The sequence below is a fragment of the Notechis scutatus genome, chromosome 5 (assembly GCF_049901735.1).
Source record: "Notechis scutatus isolate UNSWTSFEM ecotype Mainland chromosome 5, rNotScu1.2, whole genome shotgun sequence".
Taxonomy (NCBI): domain Eukaryota; kingdom Metazoa; phylum Chordata; class Lepidosauria; order Squamata; family Elapidae; genus Notechis; species Notechis scutatus.
The window spans coordinates 101,959,799-101,975,959 of NC_142013.1; the positions used below are offsets into that span (position 1 = coordinate 101,959,799).

The following is a 16,161-nucleotide window of genomic DNA, read 5'->3' on the forward strand; positions in this document are numbered from 1 at the left end:
CAAAGTCTCTCCATCAAATTTTGGAAAAGATTTTGATACAGCTATGTGCCTCTAATTTGCAGAGGAAAATGATTGGCTACCTATCTGTTACTCGCCTTCTTGTTTCTTTATTTCCAAGTCAGTGGAACTCTGTGATTTATGCTGGGTTCAGAAATAAATACAGGTGGTCCTCAACTTACGTGTTGGTTGAGTTTTGCCCCATTGTACACCTTTTTTGCCACTTTTGTTAAGTGAATCACTGCAGTGGTTCAATTAGTAACCCAGTTGATAAGTGAAATCTGGTTTCATGGGATCACGGGACCCTGGGGCACTGCAGCCATCATAAATATGAGTCCGTTGTTAAGCCTCTGAATGTAAATCATGTGACCATAGCGATACTGCCAAGGTCATAACTGAAAAATGGTCCAAAGTTACTTTTGTCAGTGCCGTTGTAGCTTCAAACGGTGACTGAATGAACTGTTGTAAGTCGAGGAACATTTATAGCAGGGGTGTCAAGGCCTGCAGGCTGGATGCGGCCTGTGGAGTGTTTAGACCTGACCCGCCACCTTGGAAACAATGAAGGACCAGTCCATGGTGCTTCTGCCAGCAAAAACAACTCAGGAGGGCCCTCAGCACAAGTGACGTCGAGCTGGCCAGGTGCACCCTCCCCCCGAGGTCAAACACAACCCTGTGGCCCTCATTGAAATTGAGTTTGATCTATAGCGTGTTCTCTAGATTATCTACCCCAGCAGTCCCCAACCTTTCAGGCACCAGGGTTTTGTGAAGAGAGGTTTTTCCGCAGACCGGAAGGGGTGTGGCTTTGTGTGCTGCCTGCATCCTGTGGATGGGGGTTTCGCTTGTTTGCATGGCCCGGTTTCTGGCATGCCACAGGGGGTACCAGTCCCCAAACCAGGGGGTCGGGGATCCCCGGTCTAACCCTGTGATTTGGATGAAGTTGGGTGGAAAGAAAAGAATTGGCCCAAAGTCACAGAGTGAGCTTCAGTGACTGAGGGCTGCCTTGTATCAGATCTCCTGTCACATCTGCAAATCAGAAGCGTAAAACACACCCTGACAAAATGTTCCCGAGCTTTGTGTACTGTAGGAAGAGTGTTCTTGCCTTCTCTCGTGTATTTGTTTTTCCTTCATTTGAGTGTGGCCCATTTTTCAGCATGCCATGAACCGTAGCGGTTCATGGACCAGGAGTTGGGGGGCCCTGATCTACCCCGTTCTTTTGATGCTACCTCTAGGAAATTGTATTGACAATAGTACGTCTTGTCCGTGTTGCATCCTTCCTGTAATTTTTGTCAGATTGTTGCCGCTTATTTATTTGTTTGTTTGCTTGCTTGTTTACAGGTTAGGGAGGTTTACCGTGGCAGCCCTACAGACCAGGCTGGAGCAATGTGAGCAGGAAACAAACCGTCTTAAGAAGGCATTGGAGAGAAGCGACGCCTACGTAGAAGACTTGGAGTCCCAGATTGCACAGATGAAGCGGGAATGGGACCAGAGGAAACCCACAAGCCTGGAAAATGTAACTGCTGTCTCCATGGAGGATAAAGACTGTGAAAGTCCCCCCAGCAAGGCTGCCCAGAGCACCCCAGAACCCATCGATCCGACCTGTTTATGCACTAGTCATACCCCGGCCGATCTCGAGGAGCCCGCAGGACTTTTAGGGAGTAGCAATGATGTCTGCTTAAATTCAGCTAGCCAGGCTTGTTCAGATGATCCAGTCACTCCAGAGCCTGCTGGAAGAGATGTTTTTCGAAGCTCTCAAGAGGGTCTTTTGGACGTTGGCAGCTCTGACATGGACACCTGTTCAGAGCCAGCCTGGGATAAAATTGAGGACTGTGCACCCTATAAAGAAGAACTCTACGATCTTCCGGATCCGTGCACTCCGTTGTCTCTCAGTTGCTTGCAGTTAAACACTCCCAACAATAAGGACGACCCGGCTGCGAAAGAGGAAAGCCAGAGTGAGCCATCCACCTTCCTAAGGAAATTGGAATTTGAGGATTTTGGAGAGGCCTCTGACGACTGCAACAAAGATTCCCCGGAGCACAGTGTAAGCAGTTGCGAGAGCAGCGAACCTAAGGAAGGTTGTTTCTCTTCGGACAAACCAGACTTTTGGAACACGTGCCAGACGCGTTACGGCGAGAACTTGGACTTCGAAGGCTCAGAGCCTAACACGGCCACCAGCGACTCAGCTGAGTCTTTGCCGAAATTGAGCGAAAAGAGCCACAATCCGGGTGTGCTGAAAAAACTGCACTCCATTCGCTCATCAGAAATGAATCGCACCAGGACGTCTAGCGAGGCGTCCATGGACGCGGCTTACCTTGATAAGATCTCCGAACTGGATTCCATGATGTCCGAGTCAGACAACAGCAAGAGCCCCTATTACACCTCCAGATCCTCTTCCGACTTGGATAATTCTTGCAAGGCGACCCAGGGTCCTGACCACTCAAATGAAAATGGTAAGAACGAAAAGGAGAGGAAAGAGCCACGTTCGCTAAAGAGTCCTCTCAGCGGGGAGCATTCAGAAGAGAGCAGTGAGTGGAAATATGCAACTTTTTCCATCCTTTCTCCGTCGTCGCTAGACACCACGGAGCCTTTCCCACTCTTTGCAGTCCGGACTTCTGAATCGAGCGAAGTAAAACCTCAGAGCTTCTTGTTCCAGAGGGAGCTTTCTCCAAGTTTTCTCTTTAGCGGCTCTCAAGGACCTTTTGACGAGAATAAACTCGGCTCCTCTCTATTTAAGGTGGCTCCTGAGCTCCAGAACCTCCATAATCAACTCCAGTCTCCTTGGTCATCATCGTTCATACCCGACAGAAAAGCGAAAAGCATCCATTCATCGGCCAAAAGGAAAATTCAGAGCAGCCTGTCTAGTGCAAGTCCATCAAAAACCACCAAGAACTGATTTGTTATGTCTTCTTTTTTTTGTTTTTTTAAGCAAATATATAAATATATATATATATAGTGCCCAACGTGGAAAATGTTCACATTCTCACGCTCCACCTTATCTCTACAGGATAGTCTTCACCGGGCCTCCTTTGATCTCAGTCTGTCCAATAGTTGAAATGCTGAGTGATGGAGCTTGACTATTCTCTCTGTGTCCCAAATGTAGAGCTATCCATTGAGAGTTCTTCAGAACATGCATCACTTGATGTTCTTCAAGTTTTGATATCTTGGGTTATTTTTTAAAATTTAGGTTATATGAAGTCCACTGCTCTTTATATGTCCAGTTACTGAGTGTGACAGATCTTCAAAATGGTTCAGCATTGAAACCAGTCTTTCTATAGGTAAGGCACCTCTGGGACAGCTGCTTTCCTTAGACAGCCTTGATGGCAACAATTACCTAGCCTGGCTTCGTATAAAACCCAGCTCTGAGAATTTAAAAAAAAATGTTTGCCTCTTCCTTAGCTGCATGAGTCAGTCTATCTCTGTGCTGAATTATAGCTTTTAATGTGTAGCTGTTAACATTTTTTCATTTGACAAGTCTTTAGTTTGGGGAAATGTCAGTTTGCTTCAGTTGGAAAATCCAGAGGTTTTTTTTTTTTTTTAAAGAAAATTCGGTTAAACACGGCTTTTAATTCTCTCCCCTCCCCACTCCACCCCATCACTCCCCTCACCCCTCCCACCCCCAGTGGTCCATTGTTGTACAAGAATATGTGGTTTGTGTCTGTGTAGTTCATCAAAAAAAATAGGTTGGTATGCTAATGGCTTGTTTACCGAATGTGCATTTTACATGAATACTGTACTGTTTTACATTAATACTGCATGATTTTTCTATGTGGAGTGAATAAAAAAAAAAAAAGTCACGAGCACCGTAACCATTTGAAGTGGCTTCGAGTATTCAATTAATGCAGAAAGGATTGTGAACTTGTATAATTAGAAATCCTTTCTGAATTTTCATTAGTTTGTTTCCTGATAGGAGCGTGCAGACCTTTTTGTCAAAGTAGGATAATACGAGTGTAGTTGATACAGCTGCGTATTAACTGACATTCTGGATATATGTAAACTATATGCCGGTATTATCTATAATTTCAAACAATAAATGGATCAGAATCTGCATGGGACCAGTCCAGATTTGGGTCATTTTATCAGGAAATTCCACCATCAGGCATTATATAAACACAAATGGCTCTCTATTTTTTGTCACAGAGTGTGCACAGTGTGGCTATGTGAGACAACCCAGGAGCAAATATAGTAAACAGAAGTTTGTATTTAAATAGTGGTTTTCTACAAAGAATATATACATACACGTAGTTTAGTTCAGACTTCAAAACAAAACAGCAATCAGCAATTACAGCACTGAAGCACACAGAGAGAGAGAGAGATGCCCCAACAAGGCCTCTTCTTATTACAGGCTCTTAAAGTGATATTAGCAGGGATGGGATTCCACCAGTTCGGACCAGTTCTATAGAACCGGTCGTTAGGATTCTGCGCAGTTCAGAGAACTGGCAAATCGTGCCCCTGGCTGGCCCCTCCCCTCTCTGCCTGCCCCTCCCCTCCCAATCAGCCCTTATTGTGCATGCCTGACATCGCGCATGCCTGACATCGCTGACTAGATTCTTCCCCCGTCCAGTCACCCCTTATTTCTTTTTCGTATTTCTTTCCCCCCCCCTCCTGACAATTAGCTGTTTCCTGACAATCAGCTGTTTGCAACACTCCCTTGCGCTCTATTTCTTGCCTTCCCTGAAGCCCAGGAGGTCCAAAAACGGGGGAGGGGGGCTGCAAAAAAAAAAAGAAGAAGAAGCCACGCCCACCCAGTCACATGGTCATGCACACTTAGTCATGTCCACAGGCTGGTTGTTAAAAAATTGAATCCCACCCCTGGATATTAGCCCAAAAACCTTGCTGATTCATTCCCAGCATGACATCATCATAGCAGATGGTCAGCTCTTAAATCATTAGCCTGACACTTTAAAAAAAAAATTCAATAAACTAGGACAAAATTAACAGGCAAAGTAAGACTTAATCCAAATAAGTGTGGGAATTCTTGAGCTACGCTGTACAAAACCTTGGATATTTTACATGCCTGCAGCTCAGGATTTACAACTGTAGCAAATTCTTCTCAATGCTGGATCTACGAGAAGTTGAGAGACCTTTTGACAAGAGATGAGATGTTTGGGAAGAAGGGTAATGCTTTTACTGAAAGTGAACATACATTAGTGCCCTAAAATCAAAACTTCGTTGTTTTTAGTGGAAATTGATTTCTTTGTGTAAATCGGCAGGCAAATTCTTCGTCGGATAAGAAAATAAAACATTGGAAATGACATCATGGGGTGCCATAAAGTTATGGGTCTTTTATTGGCAAACCTGGAAAAGAGTATTAACCATATCAGATTAAGGTTGCATAGACTTAATTAGACCCATAGCAAATACACATGGAATAGCAAAAATGTACATGGAATAGCAAAAATGGGTTACCAATTGGCCTTCCATTTTATTTATATGGCAACCGAGAATGAACAGAGTTATTATATAGAATGCATCCTCACAGAATAAATACGATCTTATGTGCTGACACCAGAAGGACATGCCTAGCTGGAGATGTTCAGAAATGCCAAAGCATCTCTTAAATTCAACGGGGAAGTAAGCAAAAAGCAGAGCACCCAGATAGTCTGCCTGAACATCCCTGCAGCCATTATGCAATTATGTTGGTTGATGTTGGTATAACCTTAAGGTTTAAAGTATTCAATTTGGTCAAAAGCTGAGATTGAAAAGAAAATTCCAGAAAGGATCTTTATGAAAGAAAAAAAGAAGCCAGATATGTAAACGATGCACCATGATGCACTGAAGTGAAGGAAACTTCAATTGAAGGTGGTTAAACACCGAGGCTGGGTTTTTGAGGAAGTCACTTTAGAGAAAACAGAATATCTTCCAAGCTAGCAGCTGTTTTTTTTTATAACATACAGGGTTCTTTTCACTTCTTTATCCTGTGTTGCCTTTCCCACACTCCCATTAGTGTAAATCAGGGCTTTGTTTGTGACTGAATAAGGGACTTCCTTTCTATACCTGGTGGAGCAAAGCACATAATTTTGCAGTGTTGTTAACGTCATCAGAAAGACTTTTCCAACTTGAGAATGGAAGCAGCCAAAGGAAAAATTGCATTCAACAACTATAGGATTTAAGGGAAAGTGGATTATCAGAATGGATTTTAAAGAAAACTCCAAATCCTAAATGTAGGATGATCTTATTCCATCCTCCCTATAATTGCAAACTGCCATACTTGTTGCAATAGGCTAATGCAGTTACTTGTCAAATCCATTATCTCTGTGAAATAGGTCATATACTAGTTTTCCCTTCTCATATTCTTGCGCATAAGAAATAATGGCATACTAGCTAAATTGAGACACCTAACTGGCATAACCTTTCTAATCACTATCTATAATATTTAGTAGCTAAAAAAATGGAAGGGAACAGACTTTCTAGAAACTGACCAGAAAAGAAGCAAGGATCTTTACGATAAACTTTTGTTTATTCAATTGTAAGGTGTTTCAATAAAAAGCCATTTTTATATGAAAAATTGATGGTTTTCTACTTAAAAGATGCGGTTTGACCCATCCTAAAGTAAAAAAAAAGTATCAATACATTGTTTCTTTGCAAATCTGATGACCAAATCAAAATTCAAAGGTAACCATGACTAATGAAAAAAGTCTCAAGTAAATTTCTTAAGCTTTCGATTCCAATAATAATCAGATAATGTGACGGTTTCAAGATTAACAGGCTTAGTATACTATTAACACAGATCAAAATCTTTGTTTATGGCTTAATAAAAGGGGCTATAACATTCCTTGTTAGGAGTGCAACTTTATCAGTTAAGGAAGTTATCAGAGAAGTCATGGATACCTCTGAATTTTGATTTGACCATCAGGTTTGCAAAGAAGCATAATATATCGATGCTGTTTACTTTAGGATGTTGAAGGAAGTGTCGCAATGTTAGGAGTTTAATGAATGCTTCCTAGTTATTAAAAGGAAAGTTCCACTTGAGTAATTGAAGCTTTTACGAGTTCAGCATCAAATCAGTTAATGCTTATATTGTATACTGGAGAATAAGATCGGAACGAATTACCCTTGAATAAGCAATCATTTGGGTTACCAATTAGCCTTCAGTTTTATTTATATGGCATTTATCTTCCAAGAAGATAATGTGCCTTACTAGCAGTTCTGGCATTCCAACTGAATCTTTGGTCATTTTCACTGCATAATATTAATTACGAGGCCTTGCCCATGTAGAAAGTCAACTGACTTGCACAGCAAAATCCACAGGTATTCAATCTGCATATGAACACTCCGTGATTACATATATTATTTGTGCTACAATAATGAACAGCAAACAGTTAAATTTCACATTTTTGGATCGTCTTTATATCCCAAAAACTTATGCTGTAAGGGTTGCATGTGATTCAAGCACCTCCTGAAACTTGATACAAAATTGTAATTTTTAGTTTGATTGACTAAAAAAATAGATGAGCTAGCCCATTAATTTCGTTCTGCTTCTGATGATTACTTGATGTTTGTTCATTTGTACAAATCTTTTTTTTAAAAAAAAAAAAGAGGTTTGTTGATGCCTTTTTAAATGATGGTCTTTCTGCCAATCTAATTGAATCCAAGGACTCACCCTGTGTCAGAGCTGTCCCAACCTAGATCTCCAGGAAAGTGATAGTGTGAAGTGTGAAGTGATAGGTTCTTTTACTAAAGTTAAGTGGTTGCAGCAAAAGTGAAGCTAGATCTGAGTGTTCCTACAGAAAGGTTATACTTCTTCCCCTTTCGCTGGCCCTCTTCCCATGACCAGTCCTTCTGGGTCCAATTGGTGTTTTAGGAACCGCTTTGATGCTTGGCATCTCTCGGATGTAATTTCACATTCTGTTCCCAAGCCAGGTGTCCTTGGTGGCTGGCTTATTCCAGTTCGGCACCTCTGGTTCTTGTCAACGTGTCTCCTCTCCCACCGTTTGTCTTCCCATTCCCATGCCTGAACTTTACTATCCTAAATTCCTTCTCCCCCCTCCTGTGTTTTATGGGAGGGTGCCAGCAAAGCGAAGAAGCTGAAGATGGCAGACCTGACACCCTATTTAGCTTTTTCAAGATCAGCCCAATTCTGCCAGGTGGTAGTAAATGAAGATAATCCTATTTAAATCCATTGATTACGAAGTCAATTCCATTAAATCCAATTTAGTTTCTATCTTGGCTTTGCTTGCCAAAATGGGACAGTTTTATTCTTAAATACCGTATAGGACAGGGGCCACCAAACTTTTGGACCTCAGGGACTACCAAACTCAATTTTAAATCCCGCAAACCACTAATATGAATTTTGACTTGATGGTGGCTTACTGACATTGGTGGGAAAGTTGGTCCCATATTCCAGAGCTGCAGTAGTCACAGGACTGGCCCTTTGGTCATCCTGAAGCAGCTGCTCCTCCACCTGGGTGCACCGGCCTGCCATTGATTGGAGGAGCTGCTCTGAGATTACCAAAGAGTCAGTCCTGTGACTACTGCAGCTCTGGAATATGGGACCGACTTTCCCACCAACGTCAGCAAGCCACCCCGGGGTGGATTTTCTTCCCCCGCCGTTGGTCTTACCTTCCAGTTCCAGCTCACTTGCTCTTCTCAAGGTAAGGTTTGTGCTCGGCTGAAGGGTGGGGGCCAGCAGGTGGGCAGGCCATGTGGGTGGGGCAGTCTTGTGTTCCCACACAGCCTGGTTTAATTGCTTGGGGGGGGACATTGCGGACCACCAAAATTTTCTCATGGACCACCGGTTGGTGACCACTGGTATAGGAAATTGAGGCAAAGTGGAATGACACAAGAACAAATATAATGCATCATAGGTAGGACTTCACCTATAGCTCAGGTTTAAAAATGAAAGTTTGCATTTTATTCAATATGTTTGGAGGAATGCCTTTATTTAGTTAAGTGCAAGCATGCATTGTCATGGCTAATTCAAAACAGACCTATTTAAGTGTCGAAACAGAAGATAATTTTTCTGACTTCAGGTGAGGTGAACCATTGCTACTCTAAGCAGAAAATTTTGTGCTGGAACAAATAAAACGTGGAACCTTTTTTCAACCGCTAACCCAGTTTTACCTAGTCTGACAGTAGTGGCATTTACAGAAGCCAATTGTTCGCATGAGGTACAATAAACCATGTTTTTTCAAATCACAGCAGCTGGTCTGGCTGAGCACATTGAGCCAAACCAAGCAAACAACATGATGGCTTAGATCTGAAGTGGCACCTGCCAGTTGCTGAGAAACCCTAAAATCATGTATGGTGAGACGTGCCCAGATTCTACCATTGAAATACCAAAACCGGCCATATGTTGTCAGTTTATTTGTCTCATAGAAGTAAACAAAAAAGGTCTGTTAATATATTGTGCCATGGAGGAAATGCAGTGCACCTTTAAGCTTCAATAAGAAGTATTAAGAGTACTGCTAGATCAGGGGTGTCAACTCAAGGCCCGCAGCCCGGATCCAGCATGCGGGGTGCTTAAATCTGGACCTGGAAATAGCCAGCTTCTGGCAGCCAAAATGGAGTGTGGGGGCTGCAACACGTGCCCCGTTTTGGCCAGCAGGGGGTGCTGCAGGAGGCGTCCATCCTGTCTTTCCCCCTGCCCCCTGCTGACCCATGGAGGAGAACTACAATGCTGATCCGGCCCTCGACACCCTGTGCTAGACAGAATGCGTTGAAAAATTCACTTTCCTGGGGCATTTCCAGCAAGAAATGTAAGCCCCATTCTGCACATGTTTACAGGGAAGTAACTGACAGGAATGTTAAGTTTATACCAAAAAAAAAATAAAATGATTTGAGCTTTATATTAACAGAATAACAGAGCTGGAAGCAGTGGTGGGATTTATTTATTTTTACTACCGGTTCTGTGGGCATGGCTTGGTGGGCGTGGCATGGCTTGGTGGGCATGGCATGGCTTGGTTGGCGTGGCAGGGGAAGCCTACTGTAAAATCCCCATTGTCTCCCCACCCCACTAACCTGCTTTCCAGCTCCGTTCTCCTGTACAGGGCAACAAAGTCCCAGCCAATCAGCTTGGACCTGGGAGGCAGAGAATAGATGGGGGCAGGGCCAATCAGAGGTGGTATTTGCCGGTTCTCCAAACTACTCGAAATTTCCACTACCGGTTCTCCGAACTCAAAATTTCTGCTACTGGTTCTCCAGAACTGGTCAGAATCTGCTGAATACCACCTCTGATATACATATGTATCTGTATGTGTGCAGGTATATATTTGTGTATGCATATAGCATGTGCTATGTATGTGTTTGGGTAGATATACACTTGAGAGCAGGGAACACAATTTCATTTTTAACATGGGCCAGTATGACAATAAAGTTATCTTACCTTATTGTACAGCATAGCTCCATGATGGCGAACCTATGGCACGCGTGCCACAGGTGACATGCAGAGCCATTTGTGTGGGCACACGAGCCCCAGGCAAACTTACCTTACTGTGCCTGTGCATGCCTCCCAGCTGATTTGGGGGCCTTTTTTGGCCTCCCAGAGGCTCAAGGGAAGCTACTGCAGCCTTTGGAGGCCAAACAACAGGCCCGTTTCATCACTTCCTGTATTTCCGGAAATACCAGAAGTGATGAAATGGGCTCATTTTTCAGCCTCCAAAGCCTGCAGAGGCTTCCCTCGAGTGTCTGGGAGGCCGAAAAAGGCCCGAAAATCAGCTGGGAGCCACGTGCATGCACAGTGCAGGTAAGGGGGCGGGGGGGCATGCATGCATGTGCAGGGGGCGAGGGGGACACACATTGCCTTCTGGGTGCATGTGTGAGCGCATGCGCAATTTTTGGCACAGGAGCCCAAAAAGGTTTGCCACCACTGGCATATCCACTGCCTGACTACCATTTACCAGCAATTCAGGTAGAGATTTTCCCAGCTTTGCGTGGTATTGCATGCAAAGCTGTATTGTATGCTGTGCTTTGTTTTCAAACAGCGGCTTGGTAGTAAATACATCTCTCTGGATAAACACGACCTTGTCACCCGGGTTGGCAAAAGGTTAGATAAACAGAAGTTGCGGTATTAACATATCTTCTTTGGATGCAGCTCTTCCTCTTTCATGAGCCACTCAAGGGCACATCACACGCCTCACGTTCCTCTCCGTGGCTCATTGTTTAAATATTTAATAGCAGGAGGGTTGCACACACAAAACTCAATGTGCACCGAAAGACTACAAAAGCAGGGCTGCCTTGGCTACATGATAGAAATGTGTCTGCTTTTCTACTTCGGGGAATCCGAAAATCTGCATTGCCGTACTTTGAATCCAGCCAACTCAAACTGCAGGCAATTCTACCTGCCTACTGGGAGTGATTGCACTTAATCATCCTAACAGGGTAGGGCAAGGGAAAGACAACCTGGGGGTGCCCCCCAAATGTTTTGATCACAACTCCAGAAGTCTTAACCAGAACGGCTTATGTTTTAGGATGATTAAAGCTGCACTCCAAAACAACTGGCGTCTATTAAGCCATAGTTTATATAAAACCAAATGTACAAGTGCTGATTATAAGGTATTAATAAATGCAGCTTATTTATGATAAAGCCAAATATACAAGGACAAATTAGGTAAAGCCTAGCTCAAACGCAGTAACTGTGTGTGAGAGGGATCTTTGTGATGACGCGGGGTGGGATACGAAACAAATACAGTCACAGAAAACAGGTGAAGCTCCTTTTATTCCTCCACTTTGCTTCCGAATATCTTTGACGGAAGACAAAAAACTCCCACACAAACAGTTACAGGAAGAAGGAAAAAAGCAACACAAACCAGGCAAGATAAGGGCTGGAGGATGTCCACAGATAACACACACTGGGAAGGATGGCAACCTCAGAGAAGAACTATAAACTAGAGGTATTTCCATGCTTTGTTTCCAGTGTTCGCCCATACACAGGTCCATACTCTTATTCAGTTGTTACAGTTGCAGCCCATGAAGAGGATCAAGGCCCTCTCCTCCTGAGGAGACCACGTTTCTCCCTTATCCTCTCCTCCCTGCGTGCCCCTAGGATGGAGAGGGGATGGGCCTGGGTCCTCCTCTGATTGCTCAGCCAGCCTCTGCCCTTCCCCAGCCTCCTCCACAACCTCCAGAGCCACACTTCCACTCCCTGTCGGCTGTTTCTCTTCTCCCTCAGGGTAAGTCTCCACCAGGGGCATGACAGATCTTGGTGTCGTAGGAGACACTGAGTTAAATATGAGCCAGCAGTGTGCGGTGGCAGCCAAAAAAGCCAACACAGTCCTCGGTTGCATTAACAGAGGGATAGACTCAAGATGACGTGAAGTATAAAAAACCTTAGTAAGACCACATCTGGAATACTGCATCCCCTTTTGGCCACCACATTACAAAAAAGGTGTTGAGACTTTGGAAAGAGGGTAGAGAAGAGCAGCTAAGAAGATTTAGGGCCTGGAGACTAAAAAATATGAAGAATGGTTGGAGAAATTGGGTTATGTCTAGTCTAGTGAAAATGAGGACTAGGGCTGACAGGATAGCAGTGTTCCAATATTTGAGGGGCTGCCCCAAAGAAGAGAGGGGGTCAACCTATTCTCCAAAACACCAAGTTCGCAGATGATATTGCCGTATTGGGTCTCATTACAGGTGGAGATGAAACAGCATACAGAGGGGAAGTTCAAAAATTATCCTCATGGTGCCTAGAAAACAACCTGCACCTAAACATCAGCAAGACAAAGGAGATGATATTAGACTTCTGGAAGGAGAGGAACCCGCCCCACTTTACATCGAGGGGGGCTGTATGGAGAGAGTTTCCTCTTTTAAATTCCTGGGAGTCTACCCCAGCGAAGATCTCACCTGGAAAATCAACAGGTGGCCAGAAAGGCCCAACAGAGACTGCATTTCCTTAGGGTCTTGCGAAAGAATAAAGTGGAACAACGACTGATGACATCCTCTTACCAGTCCACAATAGAAAGCATCCTCATATATTGCATTACGGTGTGGTATGCTGGCTTGACAGCCGCATATAGAAAGACATTACAGAGAGTGGTGAGCACAGCACAAAACATTGTGGGCTGTTCCCTGATACCACTAGATGACCTCGCTAGGGCTCGCTGCCTTAGAAGAGTGAGGAAAATTCTCAGGGATGACTCACACCCCGGTCAGCACTTCTTCATTCTCCTACCATCGGTTGGAGATATAGAAGCATAGCCAGCCACACCAACAGGCTGAAGAACAGTTTCTACCTGCGGGCTGTCAGACTTCTGAATGGAAAATAACTTCATGTCAACATAGGGTGGCAGACTTGTGGGGCCTGCGTGTTGTGCAACAAGGTCACATAGGGTAATAAGATTGGGTCTGGGCTAGGGACTTCTGTCCTCACTGTGAGTTGTGTGTGGGTGGGTGCATGAAGGAACGCTCAGCCAATCTCTTTGTACACATGTTGTACTCTGACAATAAAGGTAATAATAATATTAACCAGAAGGCAAAACGTGAAGCAATGGATGGAAACTAATCAAGGAGAGGAGCAACCTGGAACTAAGGAGGAATTTCCAGACAGTGAGAACAATTAATCAGCGGGAACAACTTGCTTTAAGAAGTTCTGGGTGCTTCATCACTTTTAAGAAAAGAGTGGTAATAGTATAGAGTAGTCTCCTGCTTGAATGGGAGTTTGGATTAGAAGGCCTCTAAGGTGTCTTCCAACTTTTATTATTCTGTAATGTGTATCCTGCAGTCTATCTGGTTAGATTGATCTATAAAACCAAGACGGAAAATGTATTCTTTCTTTTCTCCACTTTTCTCCACTCTTTTCTCCACTTAACAATAAAATACAGTCACAACATTAGTTTCCTGGACTCTTTTGATCTCCATCTGGAATCAGGAAACAAAATCAGACTTCCAGTGTTACCCAAGACGAAACTAAGTCTTGGCCTATCATCACACATTCTCAGTTGGAGTCTCCTTTGTCACTGATACGTGGAAGGAGACCAACACGTAGGCAACTGTTGAAATGATTCTCATATAAAAATAAGACCTTGAGCCTGTGAGGGTCAAACTCCAATCTGTGGGCAGAGTTTGCCTGCAATATTGCACTTTTACCATTGTCTAGACTCTAGAGCAGAACAGGGTTCTCAAGGGTTCACATTTCCTAAATCAAACTTAGCTTTTCTCCCAGCTCCATCATTCTTGCCTCCGACTCTTATGCCTTTTTCGAATGGGAGTTCCAGCACATGACTAAAGCATGAAATGTAGCCCTCTGGCCAAGAAGAAAGAAAATTAAATAATTATGAATTTACAATCTCAAACGTGCTTGATATTTAGCCGATCCTTGCACAAAGATTTAGTGGCTGTGGCAGAAATGGTTCAGATTTTTTTTTTAAATAAAAAAAAACCTGTTTTCTTTCTTTGTAGCACCAGCGTACAGGTGGTACGAGAATGATTGCATATAGGACACTGTAGCCAACATACAACAATGAACGAAGGCAAATATATGTTGCAAGATTCAATTTGGGTTGGTTAAGAGAGTTTCTGAGCTTTTGGACTTGTGCTGGAGTCCATCCTCAGAGAACTTCTCTCTCCTGGAATATAGCAATAGCAATATAGCACTTAGACTTATATACCACTTCGCAGTGCTTTTACAGGCCTCTCTAAGCTGTTTACAGAGTCAACCTGTTGCCCCCAACAATCTGGGTCCTCATTTTACCCACCTTGGAAGGATGGAAGGCTGAGTCAACCTTGAGCCTGGTGGGATTCGAACTGCCAAATTACAGGCGGCTGGCCGTCAGCAGAAGTAGCCTGCAGTATTAACCACTGCACCACTGCAGCTCTAACCCAAATACGTGCTTTGGATTATTCTATGCATGGTATTTATGTGGTGCCTTCCTATTGGTTGATTGGTGTGTTGATGGCCAGCAATTGGCTGTTATTTCCTTGTGCTACCAAGCCCTCAGCTCCTAAGTACCTGCTCAGTTGGTGGTAAATGAGCCCTCCTGTTGACTGACAAGGGGCCCGTTTCTCAGACTTCAATCATTTCCCTGGATATCTTTGTACCTGCTCAGCCAACAATCTTAGTAGCTGCAAAATTGAATGTATGTCCTTGTTCATCGCAATGTGATAATAAAGTCATTGTAATTCATAAGTCATGATGAAGTTTTGGGCTGAGACAGTCTTGCTCCAATGGCTGGTTTCTCTGAATTTTTTGAAATCATTATCACCAGATCACCTAAGATAAAATTTCTTCCCTCATCCAAGTCACTGATTAAAACAATCAAACAAATCTGAACACCATTTAGAGCCCATAATACAACCCTGTGGTACTCCACTCAGTATTTTTCTCAATAGCAGCATAGGAGCCCATCTTACATGGAATTAAACCAATAATTTAAATTATTTATTTATCAACAAATAGCATTTTTCCAATCTCTTATCCAGCTGGTTGTTTTTGTTTGTTTGTTTGTTTAGGGTTTTTTTGTTTTCAATGATACTTAAAATACCAGAACTGAATTTGGAATAGTTTTGCACAGAGGATTCATATAGGGCTTCTCGTGAGAATTAATTTTGAGTAAACTTTAGAATTGCATTGTCAAACCAAAATTCTACCCTTCAACAAAACAATCCAGAGCCACGTTTCCAGGTGGTATAGAACTTAAAAATTGTAAGACTGCATCAACAAGAGTATTAAGATAGATTCTCCTTTTTTGACCTATTTTTTTTTCCTGAGTGACAAATCCTTGGAAGAAAAGGATTATGAATATTTAATTGTATTATTATTGTTAGCATTGTGTAAAAAGTATACTGACCCAGTCAATACACTGTCCACAAAATATGTAGGGTTGTTAAAGGAAAATTACAAATAAAACATATATACCTATACCTATACACACACACACACACACACACACACACACACACACACACACACATATATATATATATATATATATATATATATATATATATATATATATATATATATATATATATATATATTTCTAAGTTTTCGCGGGTACTTACATGTATGGTATTAAGCTTTGTTCAGGTATTTTCCCATGTCATTATAGTTGTGCTTTTAAAGTTGTAGCAACGTTTCGGCAGAATCTCATCTGCCATCATCAGGCTTCTGTATAGTGTTCGTCTGTGAGTCAGACTTTCACAGCCATTTCTGTTTTAAATTTGTTGCTAGCCTACTGCTGTGCCAGAATGGTTTTTTCTTCATCCTGATTAGTTGGGAGTCTTGGTCTGTGTTTA

At 42.9% G+C, this 16,161-nt stretch overlaps 1 protein-coding gene across 2 annotated transcripts in view; it reads left to right on the forward strand.

Annotated features, from left to right (window-relative positions):
* OBI1 (ORC ubiquitin ligase 1) overlaps positions 1-6,499 on the forward strand; it is a 43,327-nt gene extending 36,828 nt beyond the window's left edge. For both annotated transcript variants that reach the window (XM_026681319.2, XM_087967397.1), the window contains one exon: positions 1,333-6,499. In XM_026681319.2, the coding sequence (XP_026537104.2) occupies positions 1,333-2,887 (1,555 nt within the window). In that variant the 3' untranslated portion in view covers positions 2,888-6,499. The remainder of the gene's footprint in view (positions 1-1,332) is intronic.
* The last annotated feature ends 9,662 nt before the right edge of the window (positions 6,500-16,161 follow it).